At 45.8% G+C, this 25,256-nt stretch overlaps 1 protein-coding gene across 2 annotated transcripts in view; it reads left to right on the top strand.

The window, feature by feature from the left end:
* Positions 1-24,498, top strand: part of FOXO3 (forkhead box O3) — a 100,968-nt gene extending 76,470 nt beyond the window's left edge. Inside the window, exons 2-3 of one of the 2 annotated variants that reach the window (XM_068411279.1) lie at positions 6,295-7,729; positions 20,340-24,498. In XM_068411279.1, the coding sequence (XP_068267380.1) occupies positions 6,295-7,695 (1,401 nt within the window). In that variant the 3' untranslated portion in view covers positions 7,696-7,729; positions 20,340-24,498. Of the gene's footprint in view, positions 1-6,294; positions 7,730-9,677; positions 10,968-20,339 lie in introns of those variants that run through there. The other variant, XM_068411287.1, reaches the window with a different exon arrangement.
* The last annotated feature ends 758 nt before the right edge of the window (positions 24,499-25,256 follow it).

Here is a 25,256-nt window from a genome sequence, read left to right as displayed (position 1 = left end):
GCAGCCGGGGTGAGGGGGAGCGAGGGGCGCGTCATCAGGGAGGGTTTGTTTTCCCTGCGCTAATCACCTTCTCCTGTCGTAATTTGGCACGGCACGGCACCCTGCGTGCAGGACCGGGGCAAATCCGCGTGCTGCTCTCCTCTCTGAGCCAGCACATTCTGGAGGATAAATCTTCGCTGGACGTAACGTTCTCCTGAGTAGCTTTAATGTCACTCAAGGCTTTCTGCTTTTCCTAGGGGTGGGGGACAACGGGCAGAGGTGCAGGCAGAGTGCTAATTGCAGGGGGGGCCTCTTCTAGCCGTTCCCCTACCACTAAGGTCAGAAATACTCCTTTGAAGAGAGGATGAAGAGGAGAATCCACAGAGCCACCCTTCAGGTGCTGAGCTGACTTTTCCCCCCAAAATCTGTGGGTGTTTTTTTCCCCTTTTCCTGCAGGAGGGCATGCTTGGGTAGGGCTGAGCCTGTGTCACCCCACTGATCCTTTCTGGGGCTGTGAGAATGGTGGCCTTTGCCAGCCGAGTGCGAAGGGATGTGACCTGCGGGACCCTGGTGTGCCCTCGCTGCTTGCTTCTGCTGAACATCTGGTGGAATTTGTGGGAGCTGCCTTAGGAACTTGCAGATGATACCAAACATCAACCGTTCAAAACGTTTGGGTGTCAGGAAAGATTTCTTTTTCTGTGTGTAATTTGCTTAATGCTTTTTTTTTTCCCCTGCAACTTCCATAATTTAGGGAATATATAACAATCTGGAATACATAATGTTTGGTTTTGTATGGAAAAACGTGTATCGGTACAACGTGGCTGGATAGGTGTTATGGGAAGACTTTCCTTATGTTTTAGTTCTTGCTTTTTCTGCATCTCCAGAGCACTCTCACTACTTACTCAATTTCATATTTTTTTCTGGTTTGCAAAAACTCATGGGAAAGAGGAAGAAATTCTGAGACGTCTTTGGGTTGGGGATTTCAGAGTTCCTTGAGAAGAGCAGCACTGCAGCCTTACAGAGCTAGGCAGAAAATGACTCTGTGGAACCAACAGACTGGTATTTCCTAAAGATCTCCTTGCCTAGACTCGCAAATGCCTTTCACCAGAAATTCCTAAATACATGCACACAGTTGGCAACTTCAATGATTTGTAATTTTGAAGTCACTGTATCTGTTTTCTTCTTCACTTGCAGTTGAATCTCATTGGGGACTTTAAAGCAAACAAAATGTAAAACTAGTATTGGAAGCAAATTTTGAGTTACTTCATGAGAAGGCACAGACACTGGTCTGGACAGGTGCGCAAAATGCGTTGGATTATTCACAACCTGCTGTTTCAGCAACAACTGCAAAGAGTGTAGTTTGTTTCATTTTGCTTTTCCTAAATAATTTTTGATGGAGGCCCTCTGTAGGTGTGTTCATCCCAAAGGAGATTTGTGCTACAACATTTTGAGCAAGGTGACACAGGCTGGAAGCTGAAATTGAAGTGAGCAAGCAGAGCCACGGAGAAGCGGGGCTCCCTCTGGTCAGCTGGAGGCTGATAAGCTGGAGTTACTTTCATGGCTTCTTTTCAGTGGTGTTAGATCTGATGCCTTTCTCTACTGCGTGGCTACCTGACAGCTTCATATGGTGAAGTTGGAATGTTAAATATGGTAATACAGTATAAAATAAAGTGTAATTCTCCCAAGTGAGCATTAGCAGCATTTATGGGTCTGCAGATAGCGTTTGTTTTTCTCCCCATCATGTCCTAGTATTCCAGTTGTTAAAATAAACAACTGCTTTTGATTTGTAGCCATAACTTTACAGTTTAGGAGCCTGTATCTGAAATAACAAATTAGCCACTCACTGCAAAACACTGAAATAAAAACAGACCAGTGTGTAACTTGGACTCCGCAGCCACCAGCTGCACCTCATCTTGCTAATCTTTAGGCTTTTTTTTTTTTTTTAAAGCGGGGGCTTTTAAGAGTTAAGTTACACAACTCTTTATTTTTAAAGCGAGTGGATTCCTTGTTGCGTTGTTGAGGATGATAAATTGATACCACATGTTGCTTCCAGACAAAAAAGACTCTGTACTGCAGTGGAAGCACTTGCAGCTGGTGTCTGAGTTAATGGACAGGCTCCACAAGGTAAACATGGGTTGGAAGAGGCCAAAACAGGCACAGGGAGGAGGAATTTTCTGCGTTTAAAGGCTTGAGCATTTGCTGCTGTTGTCTGACCAGGACGGAGTGTTGAAATCACACACAGTCCAGCCTTTCTGGGAGGTTTCACTCAGTTGTTTGTATCAGATACAGGTATACAGCACTTTGGAAATGTTTGAGTGTCCTCTCTGGGAGCTTACCTGTCTGCAGTCTTACCAAAATATCAAGAGACACACATGTAATTAGGACATGGTAGCCAATTTCATTGTTTTTTTGTGAGCAAAATGTGGCTGGTTCCCTCGAGGAGTATTAACTGAACAAAATGTGGTGCAGTGGATCGACCTTTATGCAAGCTGAGAGCATGGCCCTGAGTTTGGGGAAAGTCCTGTCACCCCACGTGTTGCTGCCCTGGCCACTCGCAGGCACCCAGCTGCACCCCTTCTCCTGATGCTGTCAGCCTAAGCCAAGGTAGAGGAGCAGCGCTGCTTGTCTGTGACACTGTACCACCCTCTGCTCACAGCAAATCTGACCTGCCTCATGTGTTCCTCCGCCCTGGGTCTTCCTCGTCTCCAGGGCTGGTCATTCTTCCCTGCAGGGCCACTTCCCTGGGGTACTGGGACCCAGCTGGGCTGGGCTCAATGCCATATGGGATGCTCTTGATCTTATCTGCAGGAACCTCGGTCTTCTGGCTCTTAGCAGAGTGCACAGCGTTCTTCAAGTCCGGTATAAATAGTAACGCTAATCAAGGAGGAAGGTCATTGTATTTCTCTTCTACTCTGCTCTTGTACAATCCGTATGTTGTACCCATCGGTGGTATCTGAGCTCTTTCCAAGGTGTCTGCAGCCTGGCTAGCATCTGTCCCTGCTACATATGGTCTCCAGGACAGATTGATGGAAGTTCTTTTAAAGTTTCTCATTGCATTTTGGCATGGAAAGATCTGTTATGTTTCCATCATCATGGCCTAATCCGTCTCCCACATAAGTCAAAGTCCCATTAATTTTATCAGCAGTGGGTTCAAATGATAAACTGTATTTTCTTTGCTTCCCCACCTCCTTTGCAGTTTGTCACGTGGTCATATATTACTACCGCACATGGTTGCAAGCAAAGATTGTCCAACAGTATTTTCCTATATTTTAAGCAGATGGTAACGTTCTTTGACAGCTCAGAAACCAGGTAGAAAATACAGTTATTTCCATCCAGATTGCAGCCTGGTAGCATGGCACAACAGCCTTTACTGATGTGAGTTGTCAATCCTGGTGACTTCTGTAGGAAAACTTGCACGTGAAAGGATAAAAGTATCCAGTCCTAATTTGATTTGACAGAGTATCCAACACAAGGAGAAACCAAGAAACTTAAATACTGTTGCTGGAGAGGTTAATGGGGGAGGTTATGTGAAAGAAGTGGGTTTTAAGGCGGTGTTTGAACAGAGGGTGGAGATGGGGTACACAAAAATAAATTGGCCCATAATTATGCTTAAGAAAACAATCTTCCTACAGAAGTAAAGGAAAACAGAAGCCAGAACATAAGTGGCATATTGCATAATGTAAAGGAAAACAAACTGCTAGGATTTTTTATAACCACCAATTTTCAATGCAAAAGTATTATTACATTCTTTTATTATTTGTGTAATACCAACACTGAGCAAAAAGATGTAATAAGAAGAAAATTACACATGTGCACACACACATCCACACACGCAGGAGCCCTCATCCTGAAAGGTGCCTCAGTTTAACAATTTTACCATTTAGGATTTTTCATGGTTTAAGGCCAGATAGTTTCATACTACAGCTACCACCAGCAGAAATAAGCCATTTTATGAGAATACCATAGGTTGTAAACTGTTAGTTGCTGGCACTTTGGCTGAGTGTTTTTATATCTGAAGCTATGTGGCACGCTGCATATGCCACCGTGGGTGTTTCTTTTCTGTGTTTTCTAAGATTTCTTTCATTAGCAAGAGTCACGGTGCTGTGTATTCTTATATCCAGCATTTTTAAGTGGGGGACAGTGTGGTTTGTATGGATGGCTCTTGTAGCCTGTCTTGGTGTGGTGGTCTAGCTCTGGTTGTCCTTGTCCTGCCGCCGGCTCTTTGTGAGGAGAGATCCCCATGCAGATGTTCTCACAAGTGGTTGTCCATGAAAGTCACAGGGGATGAATGGGAGAGCTACCTGCACTGATGCAGTATAAGCTGGAATATCAACAAATGTTACTTTTCATAAAAACAGCAGTTCTCCAGCCAGTTGGGAGAAACCTGAGGAAGTTAAGCAGTGGCGCCTAGTTATTAGAAGTTAGAAACAGACTGTTGCCAGACTCAAAATATAGTTAAAATTGTCATCAGGTTTAATAAAAAGCTCTTCCTTCCTTAGACTGAGAACTATTATGCTGCAACTCAATCCACCATATATTGATGGCATGATAGTCCCTTAGAAATGGGACAAGTTTATAGCTGAGGCACTGACCCCAAACTTCTCTGAGTATGTCTGCAAAGTCTGGTCTGCAGTTTTGTGCAAATTGTTTAAAACATAACAGTTGCTATTTTGAACCGAAGTCCATATGATTTCTCTTTTCATTAAGTGATAATCACCACCGTGTCTGCTGTCTGCGTGCGAGGAGAACTTCAGGCATGTTTTCCATTTCAGAATCTGACAAAAACCACAGCACTTAAGCGGGGGGAAAAGGCATTTTATACTGAAAAGCATTGTTTAAAAAGAGCTGGGCTGTATTTCTTTATACAGCAAATGTGTCTCCAGTTCACTTATGTCAAACATCCATTTATCCTAAGGATGCAAATGTCAAGATGCTTGTGAATGATTTGTTGATTGATTCATTCTTTGCCCGTTTAAATCTGGAATTTCTTCAGTGCTCTGTAAATGAAGGACTCTTATCCTGGATGGTTTGATTATGCTGTGATCCTGTTGACTTTGTGTTTTTAAAGTATGCTGGTAGAGCAACTGTGGTTTTATCCTCTTTATAGATATACCTGGTAATCGCCAACATTTAGAAAAAAGAACTCATGCAACTTTTTAAACTTTATCATCTTTAACCTGAAGGAATAGCACAACTGTTTTGTCAAAGGAATATGGAATAGCTCCAAAAATCTTTTGACTTGCCCATGGGGGAAAAAAAAAACAAACCTGGAAGCACTCTCACTGACAAATACTACTTGCTTGTCCTTTCTTTGAGCCATATTTTAAGCCCAAGATCAGCAGGATGTGGAGCGGGATTTTCATCTCGGTTATTTTGGTATAAATCTGGAATTGTTTCACTAGGGGTACAGTGGGCTGGTTTTCTCAGCCGCTTTCCTGTTCTGAGGTGATTATCATCAGTTTGAGCCAATGTGGTTTTTGGATGGTACATATTGCTGACTAGCGCAAGTGGGTAATACGCAAGAGCAGCCAGTGCACGGGCTCCCCTGAAAGTACTGTATTTCATAGCATCCTATGCAGCACGGGGCATCTCACTGTGTACAGCAGCTTTACACAACTCCGTATCTAGCCACTTACAGGGACAGGGATATCGTCGTGTGCTGTGTCACATCATGATTTGAAGACTGTGAGGATACCATAGCAAGGGGACAGCTGGCCAGCTACTGCAGCACGGGTGTAATTCTGGTGCCTCTAATCAAGAGAGAAAGTACAGCTTAGTCATGCACAAGAGTGCCTGTGGGAGAGGAGCAACAGCACTTGCAGTTTTCTCAAGAATTATTATAACAAAGACACAACACACATGGCCATGAAGAATTAAAAAGACATTTGCAGAGGCTGCGATGAGTGTGACTACCCCTCCAGTCAGATTTTTGCAGTGCCTTTGCAGTTTTTATTTCAAGGAACTGATGGCAAGATTGCTGATAGTATAGAGGTTTGTCCTGAGCCAAAAGTAAGGGAGAAATGTCTAGCTCCTTGCTAGCAGGAATGGAGCTGTGTCACACTCCTTTCCTTAGGATGCAGCTTTTGGGGGCGTAGCAAGCACGGGGCTTGCTTTACAGCAGCATGCTGGCACACTGCAGTCACGCTCCAGCCCTCCCGTATCCACCACCTGAGAAACCTGTGGTGATGTCGACGAGGGCCCAATGCTTTTATTCATGTTGCTGTTTTCATGTGATGTTGGTTTAATGATTGAGATTTCAGTAGCAAAAGAAGTGGGGTGCTGGTCTTGACGTTTTGTTTTATTCCTTTCCTGCAGAATTCGATCCGGCACAACTTGTCACTCCACAGCCGATTCGTCAGGGTGCAGAACGAAGGCACCGGGAAAAGCTCTTGGTGGATGATCAATCCAGACGGTGGAAAAGGTGGCAAGGCGCCCCGGAGACGTGCTGTGTCGATGGACAACAGCAACAAGTACACGAAGAGCAGAGGACGGGCGGCTAAGAAGAAGGCAGCCCTGCAGACCGCCCAGGAGACGAGCGAGGACAGCCCTTCCCAGCTCTCCAAGTGGCCAGGGAGTCCCACCTCCCGCAGCAGCGATGAGCTGGATGCATGGACAGATTTTCGCTCCCGTACAAATTCGAACGCCAGTACGATCAGTGGCCGCTTGTCACCGATTTTGGCAAGCACCGAACTAGATGATGTTCAAGATGATGACGCTCCACTTTCTCCCATGCTGTACAGTAGTCCATCGAGCTTGTCCCCATCAGTAAACAAACCGTGTACTGTGGAGTTGCCTAGGTTGACTGATATGGCTGGGACAATGAATTTGAACGATGGACTGACAGATAACCTCATGGATGATCTCTTGGACAATATAACACTCCCTCCCTCCCAGCAGTCGCCCACAGGAGGGATAATGCAGAGAAGCTCCAGTTTTCCGTATGGTTCCAAAGGTTCGGGGCTGGGTTCCCCGTCAAGTAGTTTCAACAACGCTGTGTTCGGGCCGTCGTCCCTGAATTCCCTCCGCCAGTCGCCCATGCAGACCATTCAGGAGAACAAGCAGACCACCTTCTCTTCCATTTCTCATTACAACAACCAGACGCTGCAGGATCTCCTCGCCTCTGATGCACTTAGTCACAGCGATGTCATGATGACACAGTCTGACCCACTCATGTCACAAGCCAGCACAGCTGTGTCCGCCCAGAATTCCCGCAGGAATATAATGCTCCGCAACGACCCCATGATGTCGTTCGCCGCACAGTCCAGCCAGGGCGGACTGGTCAATCAGAGCCTGCCTCATCACCAGCACCAGTCCCACAACTCCTCTCTTAGTGGCAGCCGTGCCTTGTCCAATTCCATCAGTAACATAGGCTTGAGTGACTCGAACAGCTTGGGATCCTCCAAACATCAGCAGTCACCTGTCAATCAGTCTATGCAAACACTTTCTGACCCGCTCTCAGGCTCCTCTTTGTACTCTTCTAGCATGAACCTCCCGGTCATGGGACACGAGAAATTCCCAAGTGACTTGGACCTGGATATTTTCAATGGGAGCTTGGAGTGTGACATGGAGTCCATTATCCGCAGTGAACTCATGGATGCAGATGGGCTGGATTTTAACTTTGATTCCCTCATCTCAGCTCAGAATGTTGTCAGTCTGAATGTGGGGAACTTCACTGGTGCTAAACAGGCTTCATCACAGAGTTGGGTACCAGGCTGAAGGACCTTTGAGAACAGGGAAAATGGGCAAACAGGTCAGTGCCCTGTAGATGTGGTAAAATACTTGGTTCCTTAGTTTTATTGGAGTTTCCACCAAACACTTAATAGCGCACACTAATAATATTAATTTGGCTTGTGATGGTTTGCTATGTGTTGGTATGCAACCGGCGCAACCAGGGAACATTTGGAGGTGTGGAGGGAAACGAGGCTAAGCTATAAAAGCTGTTCAGCTGCAACACTGTCAGCACGCATCTGATGCTACGTGTCCTTCTTAATTTAGGCATGAGAAATGTTAATGACAAATCAGGCAAACCAAGATGGAATATTTGTGGGTTTTAGGAATTACAGAGTTCCAGCTTGTCGTCTTTGAAGTCGCAACAGATGGATTCTTCTCTGCAGCCGATGCTGCACGTAGCCAAGCTGTGTTACGTAGGGATGGGGCGAGGGGCTTTGCAGTCAGTGGAGCAATAGTACTGCAGGGGAGGTGGAAGAGCATCTTTGCAAGATCAATGCACGCACTGAGGATTGGGTGTGTGGGACAGATCTGGAGTGAATTAGAGTTGTATTGCTGCTGTGGTACAGCAACACTAGCAAAGTTGTTTGGGTTTTTTTTAAGTTGTACTTCTGGGCAAAAAAAAATGTAGCAAATGGAGGAATTATATATTGAAATAGCAAAGGTAGGATCCTGGTCCCAGGAATTGCCTGGGTTTAATGTTTTAAATATGCAAAAATTGTTGTTTCCCCCCAGGACTGGGGTGGGTATCATTTTCTTTTGGACTTCACCAAGAGAATATCTGTAGGTTTGGGTTTTGACATAGGTGCTTTTCCAATGTTAGCCTCTTCAGATTAATTTTTTCCAGATTGATGTGTTTTTTTCCATTGCTTCTTTTCCACAGCTGGGGGCATTTGAACTTATAAACATTGTTTCTGTCATCCTTTTGTGATTCTGCAGGCTCCTGCCCGTACCTCTGCCTGCTCACACGTACATAGTCACTGACTCATAGGGTAGGTGCCACACAAAGTGCCCTTTCTCCTTTGTTTATTTATTAGTATAAGGGAGTAGATTTCAAAATATAGTAGGATAAAAGGTTAGCTATAAATTATTGAAAGTGTTCTATTATCTTCAGAATAGTGTGTGGAGTATCCCAGTGGTGAGGGTTGCAGCTTACTTCTAACTTTCTTACTTTCTGGATGAAGGATGAAACGAAGGAGTCAGTGGTGTTTGTCTTTACGGTGCATAATTTGCCTCTTTCATCTTCAATTGAGTTTTCATTCTCTGTTTCACAGTTAGATGTTCAAGGGGAAGCTTTGCAGTAGGTGAGCAGCAGTGGTGAACCTCCTGAATGTCTTCCCCTGTGTGTATGGAGTACCACAGGAGACATGTGCTGTGGTCTGCTGTCTGTGAGGGAGAACAAGACTGCACAGGAGTCCTCCTTTCAGGCATTCTGCAAAGCTGCCTCGCTCCGGTGGAGTGGTTGGTTTGCACAGTCATTTCTCTGTCGATGGGAGGATTTCCTCTGGTTCTTTCACATCTTCTCAAAGTGAGAGCGCTGCAGTACACAGCCAGGAGACAGGCTGTGGAGGTGGGATGTGGAGGGTCCTGCTGACCCTGCATGAGGTGGCAGCTTGGCAAGGCCAGTGCCACAGCTGAATTCTGTTTTTCCTTCCGTTCCAGTGCTGGATAATTTAAGAAAGGAAAGGGGGAAAAAAAGAATTGACTCGTGAACCAGGAAGCAAAAAACTTGGAGAAGGTCATGCTTGTTGGTCAGTTCTCTCTTCTTCCAGGTGTGTGTAGCTGTTTGGATCTAGAAACCCTTTTTGCATGAGGTGAAAAAAAAAGGCCGTAGGAACTTTATCTCTGTGAACCATCCGACAGTACAATCTGCTGAGTGGGGCCTAAAAAATAGATGTTATTGACAGGTTTGCTTGGCACAGGCAAACAGGGCAGCCTCCCACTTTCCTGTCTTCGTTTGCTGTGTATAGGTAGAAGATGCCTGCAGGGAGACCTGCCTAGGCAGCACGGAGGAGGCACACCGCACCACACCACCTCCTCACCCATGCTCGCCGCTGCCTCTTCACCCCGGCCTGTGCCATTCACGGAAACCGTAGCCACCGTGATCTTTTTCAGGCTGCTCCCTCTGAATAAAGGAACTGACACATCTGTGTGAGCAGAGTCTCATTGCAGAGGACAGATTTATTAACGAGACAGCTCTCCTCGGCGGATTACTGTCCAGTCATCTGTGGAAGCCTCTTTTCCTCTCTCTGACAAGTGGACTGGCTGTTGCGGGGTGCCTCCGGTGTCAGGTGCAAGCGCAGATGATTTCTGCTGAGCTGGTTCATCACGCACCCTTCCTCGTCTGTTAAGCAGCACTGTTTGACAGTTTGCCTCTCTGTGAGCATCTCGTGTTTTGGTAGGGGCGCCTTGCGTGACATCGGATGCAATCGTTCTGAATTGCTTTCTCGGTTACTTCTCTGCTTTGCTGTAGCAATAGGGACCCCTGAATTAAAATCTTCTCTCTGCAGTGTTCGTGATCCCAATAATGAATCTTTACAGGCTTGAAGACTGGGGAACGCTTTCAGCAGAGCAGCCTGGCACTTGCTCCCTCTAAATCCATTTCATGAGGGCAGCCAGGTGCATTTTGCAGGCAGGCAGAAGCAGTTACAATGGGTTATTGGCATACCTCGGAATAGTGAGTGCTGTGTTTCCTATGAAAAATAAGAGGAACGTTAGAGTCAGTTTTCGTGAAGAAAAGAAAGAAGCCAAATACATAGGTATTTAGTTTATACATACTCTAGGTATAGAGGAGGGTTTACTTTGGAAGAAAATCAACTACAGTTTCTTCAGAGGGGAAGTGAAAAAAACCCTTGCAGGAGACGCCACCATTGCGGGTTTAGTGGCTGTGCACGTTTGCTGCATGTAAGCCTGTGCACAGTCCCTGGAGAGAGCCTTGCTCGGTCTTACCGCGCTGGCCCTGTGCTCCTGAGGCTGGCCATGCCCAGCCTTTCAGAGGGCCATAATTAGGGCATATAAATGAATTTGGGTTTGTTTTGTTTTTTTTTTCTCTTACAAGAAAGAAAGAAGAAAATCAATATGCTTTTTTCTTGCTTTATTCACTCAGCCATAATTGTCCCCTCTTAAGCTGGCTGGGGCCTCTGTTCTTCTGTCTCTGCATGCTTCCCAAGAGCACTGGATATGCCCTCCACCCACTTGGATAATCATCACCTTGGTTTTTCAGCTTGTTTATCAATAAATAAAGACATCACTATTCCCTTGCCTGTCTCTAGAATACCTTTTATTTTGAAATTAATGGGTCCTCTCTCAGCCTGGGGTTCCCACAACTCTGCACTTCGCTCCGTGGTCCTTCTCAGCCGGCAAGTCCCAAGGGACTTGGCATTCACCAAACAGACCATCAGGGGAGACTATTCAGGACATTTACTGCTGCCTGGAAGGTCAGGAGCTAGTGATCAACTACCACTTGGGCAAACATTTCCTCTGGCATCAAAACTCATCCAAGAAGTTGTTTTTACCTCGATTGTTTCAGTGATCCAGTTTACAACGGTGCTGCGCAGGCGGCGATGCTGGCAGGGCTTGGGCAGGGGATGGAGGATGGCTCAGCGCAAGCAGGGCAGGAGTTTCTTGAGCTGGTTTCACCGTCTGAAAAACTCATCTAACTGCCATCTTCTGAGAGAGACTTCAATGTGCTGTTTAGCAGGATGCTTCCGGGCTCTGTAACAAGAGCTGTGCTGGAGTCACGTTGACTTGTTCGAAAATTACAAGTAAAATACTTCACAGATCAGTTAAAGTCACTCATTTTGCCGTAGCATCATCTAGGTCCCACATCATCTCACTGTGGCAGTAGAGTGCACAAGCTACTAATAGCAACGTCACGTAATGTTCGCACAATTTGATGATTAACATCTCTGATAAAGCAAAATCCTGGGAAATGTAACAAAATGCCTGTTGGTATTTCATTAGCCCATGTCAGTTTGGACTACTTGCCGATTTGTTAATTGGTGTTCAACCTGTTTCTGAGTGAATTCATACTAAAGATGAACGTGTAGGTCTGAGGGTGACTTACTATCCACTACACCACCACCTTAAAAGTTGAAGTAGACAGAATCAGAGACCTCTGGACAATATGCCACGAGGAAGATGGTTTTCATTCGTTACCAGAAAGCTTATTTTCTGCTCATTAAAGCTGAAATGTGGAAACCAGAATCGGTGGACCTCTTGCCTGAGGATGCTGACAGCCTCAGGACCATAGCTGTGCTTCCTGCTCTCTTATTTTCAAAAATGAGGTCTTAGGGATAGGGCTGGCAGGTTTCTTACACGGAGCCAAGATGGGGCTGGCTGCCTTTAAAAAATCTAAAGGAAATTCAGGAGCAGCAAATTCTTCTGCTCCATTTCTAACAGGTTAGTGGTTAAGGCGGTGGCGTGATTCTACATCTAAGTGTTGTTTCAGCCAGCCGGAGTTTTGAAAGGTGGTTTTGTGACTAGCTGAACATCACGCGTGCCAAGTTTAATCTTTAAACAAAAATATCTATGTAGAAAATGCGTTTCGCTGGGAACAGGGATCCCACTAACTCGAAGGAGGGACTGCCTCGAGCAGGCTCCTTGCTCCTGGGCACACACCAGCAGCATGGGAGCAAACTTGGTGCCGAAGGCCACTGGGGCAGAGGAGAGGGGACAACCAGGCAAACCCTGCTGGGGCTGCCCCCTGTGCGGTCCCGCTGGCCGCCGTGCCCCTCGAAGCCCCTTGCTCTCAGGGGCCAGTCCTACGCTTGCAGGGGTGCCATGGCTTTTGCTGCGTGAAGGCAGCAGAAGCTGACACACTAACATGATGAATTGTTCACTCCTTCTGGGAGTAGGGCTTTTTGGTTTTGATGTTTTTTTAATCTGGGTTTATGTTTTGGGGTTTTATTAACCAAGGAAAAAGATCTGTAAAAAACAGGATTGCCTCTGCAGGCTCGTGTTGGGAGTGTACAGCAGCTGAAGCCAGGACAGTGGTCTGATCCTGTGGTTTGGGTGTTCTTCTGTTGGTGTTTTATATAGATATATTTTTTAGTACCTCATGCTTTGTCATGTGATTCAGCAGCAATAATTAGGCAGAAACTTGCTGTCCCTGCAGATGCCAAGATTACAGGATGACATACTCTCACCAGATGACAGCACAAACTGATATTTTTAGAACAGCCCGCATCAACTGGTCTCCCCAGTGCTTTCCTCCCTGGATCGGCAGCACGCAGGTTTTATTACAGAATGAGTCTTCACAAGTCATCTTTTTCATGTGAATGAACCGTAATGATTGTTTAGAGCGGCAGATCAGTGTTGGTCCCCAGACGTGCTGTTGCCTGATAGCTGGGATGGTTACAGGTGGTTTTTCTTTTTTCTTTCCTTCTTTTGAGCGAGACTGTTAAATAGCCCCCCCCAAAAGCATATTTTCTTGAAGAAGTGCATAATAAGAGATTCATTTTAGAAACATAGCGTCATGCACCTGAGGAAAGGTCAAGATCTGCGTTAGGTGAACGTGTTAGGTTAATGGTTGGACTCAATGATCTTAAAGGTCCTTTCCAACCAAAATAATTCTATGATTCTATGATCTTTTTTCATAGCAATTCAGCATGCACCCAAGGTGATGAACTGACAGCCGGAGAGGTTTGAGTCTTGGGTTGATGGCAGCCAAAGAGCACAGGTATAGCGTAGGCAGCAGGAGTGCACATATTTGAGTAGTACTGTACGTGAATAGCTGGCCTTTCTCTCCTGGCCTGGGGAGGGAGGGTGAAGGAAGGATGCTCACGCAGTGCCCCCCTGGAGTCCTGGTGCCGCTGGTGGAGAGTCTCCAGCAGGATGCTCCCATCAGCACTGCCCCTGATCAAGTCCCACACAGTGCATGGGGACACTGACCCCATTAAATCAGGTACTTGTGGCTGGGCACTGGGAACTCTCTGCTCTGGTCCAGTCTACAAGGGCCATTTAATCAGCTTTTCCGCTCAGATTACTGCACAAGGTGGCAGTTGCTGGAGTCTGGCAGAGTGGGCATCTGCTGAGTGGTAATGGGACGGAGACATGGCTCAACTAGCGGAGGCTGCTGGGTAGCCATGGTTGTCTGTGGTTACTCCAGGAAAAGGAAAGAAGCCACTTTTGATGCCATGGAGAATGGCTTGCGTTTATGCACTTTTACAGCTGAGCTGAATATCTTGCCCATTGTTTTTCCGTTGTACTGCCTGCTTTTGCACACTGCTTCTCCTGGCTCTCATGGGTAATTTATTTCATACAAATGTAGAGAAAATCTGATTTTGAGGAAGGACCTTTCCTCTCTTGCCTTTTCTGCCACTCGTAAGGTAGAGGATGTCCTGCCTTATATCAGCATGGTGGAAATCCTTTTGTGTGACCTGTGTGAGCATTATTGGCCTGTCATTTTCAACTTACTGCAGAGGAAAATGAGAAGACTCCATAGCAGGGAGGATGTTTTTAAAATAGGCTTGGTACCTGGCAGAGAAAAATAAATTCTCTATGAGGACATTGAGAATAAAGAGTACATAGCACGTTTCCATAGCGCTATAAACCCATAATTCAGGATGTTTCCAGCCATGCAGGTACCTTTTACTCTAAAAAGTGGCTCTTACTCTTCAGATTCAAAAGTGCAAGCAAAACCCTTCTCTGATCTTGCACAAGTGCAGTAGTTATCCATCCTTTTGTGATCCACAGTAGAAGTCTCCTCCCCAGTGCTCCTGAGCACCTAAAGAAAGCACCATGATTCCAACCAATGTACTTTACCCCTAACAGCAGATGTATTTTGCAACCATTTTTGGCCTTCTTCCTCCAGTCCAGCAGCATCCTGCCTAAAAGGTGCTGTGTTGAACACCCAGGCTGATGTCTGTCAGTCAATGGCAGTGTCATCCATAACTGGCAGGATTTGTACTCCACTCCTCAGGCCCCTGAACAAAAGGCAGGGGATAAAATTTACCATAAGGTTGTCAAGTAAGAAGCCTGGAGACCTTGTAGAGAGATTATGTCCTGTATCTAAACTCTTCTCTGTTGGCCAGGGCAGAGGATTGAACTCAGCCAGATGTGATGGTTCTCAACAGCAATTGGGTATCGGCAGTGCTTGTGCTGGAAAGCCGGCATAACTGCACACTGACATGTCCATAGGTGTAAAAACAAGTGTGGCAGCATATGGTCTTCTTGTATGGGCAACAACACAGTGACATATGTAGTGGAGTCTGCATGTGCCTGCTCTTCTTGCAAGCAAGCGCAGAATTCCCTGTGAATTTGGTTGTTCAGTATCAGGTCCTGATACATTAGGAAAACCTGATCTACTTTTAAGTGTGTGAGCATGGGTGGACCAGTTTCTCCCTGGGTGTCTCCTTTTCCTCTGTAAAATGGGTAGAAGGGACCTTACCCACCTTTGAGGGTAAAGTGAACTGCCCAGAGGAGTGGTGGACTCTGCCTTGCTGGAAATATTCCAGACTTGGCTTGACAGGGCCCTGAATAACCTAACCTAAGGCCCTGCCTGCAATAGAAGGTTGGACCAGAGGATGCTGAGTCCCTTCCAGCCTGGACTTTTCTATGCTTCTGTAGGCAACTGGGATATCAGAACAACACGTAAATCAGTAGTCGTGGCGTGCCTCAACACAGTTTTGGGCAAGCCTTTCATCCCAGGGAGCTGATACAGGGTGAGAGAATGATCTGCTGTCTTTAGTTACATTTACTTCCAAAATACTTGGTTGTCTGCTATGGTTTGCAATGTTTCTTGGAGTGGAAGAGCAGCAACAGACGGAAAAGAGACACTTCGGTGCTTTACGTGCTTGTGCGAGTACCAGCACAGCTCCCATAAGTCTTAGTTCTGTGCTGGTGTTCTTCCTCTTTCCATTGTTCTCCCTCACTGTCTGCCCCAGATTCTGTGCTGGAAAAGATCTATTTTTATGAGTAGAATTTAAAGAGAAAAAGTGAAGTTGCAACACGCCTGAAATTTCAGGCCTTAGAAAGAAAATATGTCATGGCCAGCTCTTTTTTCCCCTTGGGCTTCACACCCTGACCTCAGCGCTGTCTCTCAGCGCAGGGCCGTCCTACTGCGGCGTACGCTAAGCCTGTACGGTGTCACTGTGGCGTACCTGACGTGGCATCGGGATTCCTCATTTTTATTTTGCTTGCAAAAAAATCTCATGCTGCAGTTTTGTCATTATAGAAGGATTGGCCACAATAGTTATCGGCCTTATTTGTTTCTAAACAAATACAGTGTATTCTTCAGTCTTGGGCAGAATATTAACTTGTACCCATACCTAATCAAGTCTTGCTTTTTGAACCTGCCCCCACTTTGGAGTAGAAGCTGTACTGCTGGCAGCGATGACAAATCAAGGGACAGAGGCACTAGATCGAATGTGCATCTGTCACTAAAGGATGCAGGTTTCCTTCAAAATGTTTGCATCCCCAGTCTTTGGACAGTAAAAGTAGTTTCCTGGGATTTCCTGTCCCTGGGGAGTTGTTACGGAGTGGTACCCAGGGAAAACACTTATTTTACAGACCTCTAAGTGGTGATATTTTTCCAAAATGCGATCCACTCGACAAGCCTTCCAGCCAATTCAGGAGGTCCTTGGTAGGCTGCCGTACAGAGGAGCTGTGTGTTAGTAGTGCGGTTTCTCATACCATAATTATGGAAAGGAGCACGTAACTTTTAACAGAAAACTGTGTGTGCTGATTGTTATGTTAGCTTACTGATAAAGTTACCACCAGTGCACGTTATCTGTGCCTCGCTCTGGGGAGCATCTATACGTCACCTTTCTATTCTGAAGAAATTTCCAGTGCTGCGTAATTGGCACCATTGGGAATCAAAGGGAGAAAGCAACAGACGGCAGGTGATCCTTCAGAGCTGCTCTGATGGTGCACGAGCTGGTGTGGGGCTTGGGAGATGGCCATCTGGTTAAGTGGTGGAACGATGTGAGAGAGAGGTGAGGAAACGTTGTTGCTGGAGGGAAATCACAACCAACAGCTCGGCCACAGAGTAAAGGAGGAGTAGCATTTGTAACTGGTCAGTAGCAAGGTAGAGGATGGGAGGGCAGAGAAAAGGACAGAAGAAAGGGGCATCTCATCTCCCACATAATTGCTTGGAAGCTGAAGAATTAGAAAATAGAGAAATAATTGCTTTTTGTTTTACACTCTTCCACCAAACAGGATAAACAGATTTATAACTGAGGGTTCAAAATGTCTGTGGGACGTGACAAAGCAGGAGCTTGTCCTCACCCCTCACTTAATGCTGTTTCTGTTTCTGTTTTAAAGTCATTATTTTCACCAGCTACATGCATATATACTTGCATAAGCTGTAGCTTGATATAGTACTATGGATTCTTCTAACGTCCAGCAGATGTATCTTGTTCCAGCCTTCTGTACCCAGGGGGTCAAAACAGCCATAGTGGAATTGCCTCTACTTTCAGTGCGTGCGTGCATGCGTGTGTGACAGAGCATAGATATCACAGAATCACAGAATCTACCAGGTTGGAAGAGACCTCTGGGATCATCGAGTCCAACCGTTGCCCTGACACCACCCTGTCAACTAGACCATGGCACTAAGTGCCATGTCCAGTCTTTTCTTAAACACATCCAGAGATGGTGACTCCACCACCTCCCTAGGCAGCCATCGATGCAGTTGTGAAGTCTGCACTCCAAAAGAAATCCTTTGCTTTCTTCAGAAGACAGTCTTAAAAATAAGGAAGTCTAAGAAGCTTCGGGAGAAAGTCTAAAACTCCTCCTTCCTTTCTACTCCCCGATGCTTGGAAATGGGCTTCAGGTTTGGCAGAGGAGCTTCTCAAGGAGAAATGAATTTTCCAGGATGCGGCTTAAGAAGTACAGGCAGATGTTGTTTTCCAGTAGTGCCCTTTTTGGAAGTTCCCTTCAGCCTAAGAAACAAGAAACTATGCCACACGTAAAGGGAGCTCTACGTCTTTGCTGTGGCAAGTTGGCAAACTCTGCTCTAACCCACTAGCCCTGGTAGACTTCACCTTTCTTATATCCCTCCTTGACCTGTGTTCTATGTATTTTTTTCATCATCCTGGCTCACCAGAGGAGAAACCCCATCTGCCTTTGCAAATTCCGGGTGACACTCCAGAGGATGAGCTTTTCCCATGGCTGTCGGGAATGGGAGAAAACCTTGTGGTGGCTCAGGATGCAGCTGGAGATACTTGGGGGCAGGGAGAGAGGAACACTGGGGAGTTGTGGTTGAGGACCACTGATAAATGGAGATGTAACTGGAGTGCTTGGTTCCCTGCCTGATGATACACTTTTCATTGCTATGAAGCAGCAGGCTGCTAACTCAGGGTTAACAGAGGCTTTTTGTGGCGAGACTGAAAGCGAGAGCGTGGGGGTCTATTACAGACTTTAATGGGGTAGTTTGTAGGCAGATAGGTTAAGACTTTGATCTGCTTCTTTTCATTTTTTAATCCATTTGCAAAGTCCATGTAAACAGAGCTGTGAAAATGGTGTGTGGTTTGGTTCTGCTATGAGCAGATTTCACCTCAGCTGTGCGTCGGTCTCCAAAACGTTGGCACTGTCTGAAGGACAGGTGTCCTCAGCAAAAAGTATTGGGCAGCACCACTTCCACAAATGATGCTCATCATCATCCATCCTCCAGTTTTTTCTCTTGTCACCTTGTTTCATAGTATAATATTTAGCATACCTTTTTAATTTAAATGTTAAACAATCTTCTGGTAGTTCATTGGGAGTTTCTGTACTCGTTTACTTCTAATTAATAGCTCCATTCAAAGTCAGCAGGACTTCTCACACAGGCCGAAGTTAAGCCCATGCTCAGCGTAACCGGCGGCTGCACAGGAACAAGCCAGCTTGCTGGGCTGCAGCACGTGGGACCCAAGCTTTGCCTTCGGATGAGGTTGCACTTCGGGAAGTCACCCTTCTCCATCCCCCCTGGTGCTAAGGCTTTGAGCAGAAGTAGAGAAAAGGGCATGTGCTCGTTTGAGCTGTATAGCAATTACTAGCCAGGTTTTACTGGGGGCTACCAGTCTGGCTATCTTCTGCTGACCTTGTTACGGCCATCAGGACACGCTTACCAAATGGAGTCGTTGCCAGGCAGTCACATTAACGAACGGCTAGCGTTAATTTGCCCTTTGAAAATGAAGAAATCAATATGTTGATCCAGTCGGAAATCCCTTTATTCACAAAAAAGTCTACCCCAAACGCCTCCACGTAATTAAGGCTAAAGCCAAATTTTGTTTGGGTGAAACACGCAATCTGTCTGCTCCCTAAGCTGTGCTGAATGAAGTTCTCCCCTAATGGTGCAGGGAGCAGCTGTCACGCTGTTGCTCTAATAACCATGAGACAAAATGATTAAATTTCCATCAATCACTTAGTATTATCAGAGTAGGTCACTTTAATAAAATGTTATCATAGGATCAGTGCCTGGCACCTTAGAAAGGAGAGAGGCAGTGATGGAGAGTCATCTCTTGACAGCCTTTGGGTGACCCCCCTTGCAGGAGATGCTGGTCCAGATTAATCCAGCAGTCCCTCTAAATCCACCATTTTTTCATGAAGATGCCGTATACCAGGATCTTTTGAGAGTAAAGACATCACTGTAATCAACTCAAATGGATTTTTGGTTTCAGCAGGTGTCTCTGTGTTCTTGCAGTGTATAAAAAAATCACCAATCATTCATCTTGGGGAAAATCCTCAACAGGTTGTAAGTGGTGTAGGGGACTAAGCCCTGGTTTCAGAAGCTATTTCAGAGCCAGAAGTTACATTCCCAGCAACGTGGATGGGTACCAACTGGGCTTTCTGAAGATGTGAAAGGATTTCATGAGAACATTTAAATGTACATACATTCCAAAACCCTGCTTGGTACCTGCCTATGTCTTTAAGCCACTGAGTACCTTTAAAAACCTGGCCCCTTGGCCCCCTTCGTTGAAATGTTCATCTGTTTTCAATGTCTTGCCTACTTACCATGTCTCTTTGTAGTCATCTCCATGCTGCATCCAAGGTGTCCTTCCAGTGTCTTTCCCTCTGCAGAGAAGTTTCGTGGCTACAGAATAAGCTGAGCCGTAACCCCATTTTTAAAGCTGGGTGGACCCTGTCTGTTGACAGTGTGTTGCATGAGCAGGAGAATGGAGAACTCCAAAGTCCGAACCAAAATTCATGGCTCCTCGCTGCTTCTCTTGAGCAGGCTCCTTCAGCTGTCCTTCAGGGGTGGTGGTCGATGTCAAATGCTGACGGAATATTTGTCTAGCCTTTTGGTGATGAAGAGAAAGGGTGATGGTGAAAAATGGAGAAAAGGTGGAGGATCCTTTCATGCTTCACCTGGAAATATGCTTAACAAATAGGTGATGCACTGGGTTTCTGTAAATCCGACTTGGCCATTGTTTTTCTTTGGAGAGAGGTTTTTTTTTTTCCTGCTTGGGAGCAGCTAAGCCAGCAAAGAAGCACACTCAAACCTTGGCAAGGGAGAAGCATTTTCAGGCAGAGTCACAGTGCAACTTATTACTTGCTTTAAGTTTGAAGCTTCTGGGTGCAAACAAATCAGAATTGCTTGTCCGTGTAAGTTGTTGTTGGGTTTGGAGGTTTGCTTGGTTGCCTTTTTTGTTGTGGTTTTTTTCCTACGTGCAGCAGTCTCACTGTCTTTTCTTCTTTTTCTTCTTCCTTTCCAGGCCCTCAAACTGACATGAGATGTAGAGAGAGAACCCTTTGCCAAATCTGCTGTCAGCAAGTGGACGGTGATACTGTTTACAGCTTACAACCTTTGTGAACCCTGCATTATTTTCCTAACAAAGCAGACTGTTAATAGGCCCCTTACTGGAGTGAAGATCCTCCTTTTTTTTTTTTTTTTCTTTTTTTTTTCCTCTTTTTTTTGGGAATTGAACTCATTCTGAAGTATGCAAAATCTTCCTTTTCTGGGATGGCTAAGCACCTGCTGTGGAGACAATGTTCAGCACCATCCTGTTGAGAACACACTGTGTAGCCTTTACAGTAGTTACTTGTCAATGAGTACGTGGTGTTTCAATATATTAATGGTTTATGGGATGTTTTAAGTTGGCTTTTCTTTTTGGAGGTTTTCCCTGTCTGCCCACCCTCCCCCCTACAACCTCCAGTTTGATTTCCTTAGATTTTTGACCATTTTTGCTTTCTCTCCCTGGGGAATCTGAAGTACTGCGCACGTGCAAGGAAATGATCATAACCCAACACTGCTCAGACGTCAGGGTTTTCCGAATACACAGCATTGGTTATACCCATCAACTGGCTGAATTCCAGAGAGAGGTGATGTGTGGTCTGTTTGTTTGTTGGGTTGGTTTGTTTCTTTCTTATTCTTTCCTTGAATTGAATGGTACACCCCTGTTTTCCATAAGCGTCAAACCAGGGTTGATTGCGAAGCAAGGGAAGCTGGCGCGTTTGCCTCTTGGCTCGTGAGGACGGACTGACAGTGGGTGCCATTGCCCGCATGTGCACTGGGGCAGGAGCCCGTTCGCTGCCCGCCAGAGCAGGCTCCCTTCCTGCCTTGTGTTAGCAGGGCTGCCCCTACTGCCGCAGCGAGCTGGGAAGGAGTTATAAGCTGAGCTGCCAGACAAGTTGAACACAGCCACCTGTAAAGATGTGTTTGAAAGAGCGAAAAGTAAGGGCAAGACGCCACTTCGCAGAAGAGCTAAGTGTAGAGGCTGGGCATCGGCGGGTGACTTGCAGTGGCAACGCCCGGAGTTGAGGCACAGGTCGTTGCAGGGTGTGTTACTGCATCAGTGATCCTTTTTTTTTGTTTGTTTTGGATGTATCCTTGATTGTTTTTTCCTTCTCATCATGTATAAACCATTGTGGCAGGAGAAGCAGGAGAGGGAATGGTAAGGTGATAGTATCATACAAATGGCTTTTCATATGAGCATAGATCGTAACGGGATAAATGACACTGAAAGACAAGGCAGTTTTATATATTTTGCTTCTGAGGTTTTCTTTTGTAAAATGAATAATAATAATAATAATGAATAAAAGGTATGGTGCTGTACAGATCCTCTCTATAATCTGGAAAGTTTGATTACTTTTTATTAGTATCTTGGGGAGGGAGGGATACAAAAAAAGAGGGGAAAACACCAATGGTACACAGGATCTCAGTATGAGGAGGTTCTGAATAGGACAGTGTATACATAATTCTCCAAAGCGATATATGAAGTTTTTTTTCTTTGCATAAAAGCATTATGCATATAAATATATAAATATATTTTATTATGTACAGAAATGGATCATTATGCATGGATGTTAGGAAAACAAACTAGCATTTTAACCCAAAGTCTCAGTGCATGAGATCCCACCAACCCATGTCCATGCAATGTGGAGTGACTCCCTCTCGCCACTGCCACCACACACGCACAGTCATGCACACACACAAGCATTCGTGGGCCCTTCCTCGCTCCTTACTTTCCAGGTCCCTGAGGTGATATTGGTGAAACAAGAGCTCCTAGTGTGATGGAAGTTTGGTTTTGTATCATAGCCCCCACGCTGTTCTCTCGTAAGGATGCACCTCTTGGTTTCTCCCTGCAGTTATGACTGTGTAGACTCTGTGCAGTTGTGGTTGTTGTAGCCCTGTAGCATATCAGCTCTTCCAAGCAGCCAAGGGTTTATCATTTGCGTTTTAAAAAAAAACTTCTCTTTTTACACCGAGGTGGTCTATTTGTCAGCGTGGGGACTAGTTTATTACATTTATTGGAGTTAGCTGATGCTCATTGCCCATCTCTGTCAGCAGCCAGCTGCCCAGGACACATGTGTGGCACAGTGGTCACCTGGGCTAGAGGTTGTTTACTTATCAGAGCCCAGTTGCAGGCACCTTTTACCAAAATCAGTCGAGAGCTTTATCACCAGCCTCCTCTGAGCGTGTAGCGTTAGTTTTCAGCTTCCTGGTACACCCCGAAATGTGAGTGTACACTGAAGGACATCTCTCTGGTGCTCCTTTCCCTGAGGCTCCTCCATGGCTGCTGCCCTGTGGCTGGGCTTGTCCCCTTGCCCCATGGTTTCGGCCACTGGTAGAGCTCACTCAGTGGCTCCCCGTGCCGGGGTGCAGCATTTGGCCCCTGCATAGGTGACCCCTCTGGTGAGACCTGGGGTGCCTGCCCAAAGACCACCGACCAGGTCGCTGACAGCACCAGTCAGGCCTGACTTGATGGTATCGCCAGGGTGTCCAAAATCCATCATTTTATTCTTTTTTCTTGGTGCAGATGCAGTTTTCTTGTCAAAGGCAAGGGAAGGCCCGTTAGCTTAAACCAAATGGGGACAACTTCTGCTCTGCTACAGCAGCCCAGCCCCCTTGAGTTCAACGGAGCTAGCTCCCGCTGGCGGAACTGAGAGAGAAAACTATGGTCCGCTCTGTTCAGAAAATGGAGAAAAAACATTTGATTTAGAGACAGCCCATCAATGGCAGAGAAAGTTGGTGGTTTTTTTTTAAATAAAAGCATTAGCAGCTGAAAGGCTTAACTTGCCTCTCAGCAATGTCAAGGAAAGCATTTCCATTGGCATGACAGGGACACTTGGGCCCCTGCTTTGGAGAACATCCCAGCACTCGCTGAAGAGGGGTGGACTTGGCCAACCTCTTCGGTTTGGTTTGGTTTCTGTTGCTCATTTTTGGGGCCAAAATTTTCAAACAGAAGTGCCTGGTGTCAGGCACCGAATGCTGGGGACTCCAGTGTGGTCGCAGGGGGTGAGCTGCTCTGCCCTCGTCACTTCTTGAAGGAGAGGTGCCAGGTCCCCCCAGGCACAGGGGAAGGTCACCACCCTCTACGCCTGCCGAGGTGCCCAGCAAACGCCCTCCTCTCCAGAGGTGCTAAATAAATCCTGCTGAATTCAAAGGGCCACTTATTTAGGTGTCAAAATACAGACTTGAATGGCTAATTTTGGGAGCCAACCTTTTGAAAATTTGGCCTTTGAGTCTTTGATTATGCCTAGAAGTTTTCCTTCTGAAACCGTGTAAAACAGATAAAGGTCCAGAACAATTATGTAGTTATCGTTTAATCACTTGGTCTAAACAAAAAGTCTAAAAAGGTGACATTTATGCAGTTCCTGGTCACAGGTTTGGGGCTTGATTTAATGATTTTGTAAAAAAATTTTGTCTTGAGAATAATCGGGTAGTTGACCACTGCTTAACTCTGGAAATTTTTGTGCCACCACTTCAAAAAGTTACCTTTTAGGTCATGTATTTCTCTAAAATGATTTCATTGCTTGGCAATCGGTGTCCTGTAAGTGTTTCTAGTACACGATATACCTTAGGAATTGCCAACAGACGTGAAGGGGGACCAGATACATTTCGTTACTATGGGTTGGAAAAAATGGATTGTACATTTGGCTTCACATGTTTAACTTTTTTTTAAAAAAAGTTGCATGATTGGAAAAAATAATGTATACAGTATCTGTAAAACTGTTTTATCTGTTTTTGTTTCAAGCCATGTAAATTGGAAGAATATTAAATCCACAGCCTTATCGCGCATGGCCGTCTTTACATACCGAAGAGCTGAACAGTTTATACTTTTCATTTGGGCTATCTTGTACTTTCATTTGAAAGCAGACACTCTCATGTTGCAGTCTTACTGAGGATTTTATATTAAAAAAAAAAGAAAAAAGATGCTGCCCTGGAGGAATATACTACCTTACTACACAGAGGTTGGAAGGAAGTTTGTTTTGGAGCAAAACCTGTCCCTTTCCAAACGAAGTAGAGATGCAGTGCTTACTCCACTTGGTGTTAGTAGATACTGCCTTGTGTATTCCATTTTAAATTGTAATCTAGTTTGTAAAAGAGATGGTGACGCATGTAAATAAAGCATAATGGATCTCTACATTGCACATTTGCCTTCGCTCTGTTTTATTCTGTCATGGACAGACATCTAAACGCAGGACCTGAAAAAGGGGTGACTTCTGAGCAGCGGGTGAAATTGGCTGGTGGGGGGATTGGGGCCGGAGAGGGGGCCTGATCCTGCATCTACTGGAGCCTGTAAACACGTATTCATGTGAGCCTCTGCACTTCAACCCGTCAGCAAAGCTAGCATAGTTTCGGTGGTCAGATAACCCCCAGTGGGATCATTTACTGCTGCTAGAAATCACTTAACTTGATTTTGGGGGCGGGAGTGGTTGTCCCCTGGGATGGCGGCTGCAGCCGGCAGCTGCAGCCCAGCTCGCTTGTCCTGAGAGACAACCAGCCCAACTGCAAACTGGTCAGGAGAAGAGTTACACCCCCCGTGGGTTTGGCTGGGTTTCAAACTGTCTTTGAAAAATGCCTGGAGGACTTAAACCACCCGTTTGGGATTTGGGATAAGAAAACCAGCAGCCTGACTCGGCAGAAAGTCACACCGCGGGCTCTGGCCAAGGCACAGGAGAGCACGCTGAGAAACATGAGACGTGTCGACAAAAAAATCTTCTCCCACCCTGATGCGAATCCACAGATGTGTCTGGTTTTCTGGAGTCATTTTTCAAGAGCAAATGATGTTTTCAAGAGAGAGGAGCCTTTATTCGCACCAGGGAGGGGTTTCCCATGACTCCGGGGGGACGACCACAGTATACTGCAGTATAAAGAGCAGCTTGGGGATATCACTTGTTTAACATAG

The sequence above is a fragment of the Nyctibius grandis genome, chromosome 1, assembly GCF_013368605.1.
Source record: "Nyctibius grandis isolate bNycGra1 chromosome 1, bNycGra1.pri, whole genome shotgun sequence".
NCBI lineage: Eukaryota > Metazoa > Chordata > Aves > Nyctibiiformes > Nyctibiidae > Nyctibius > Nyctibius grandis.
This window is presented reverse-complemented; position numbering and strand designations above follow the sequence as displayed.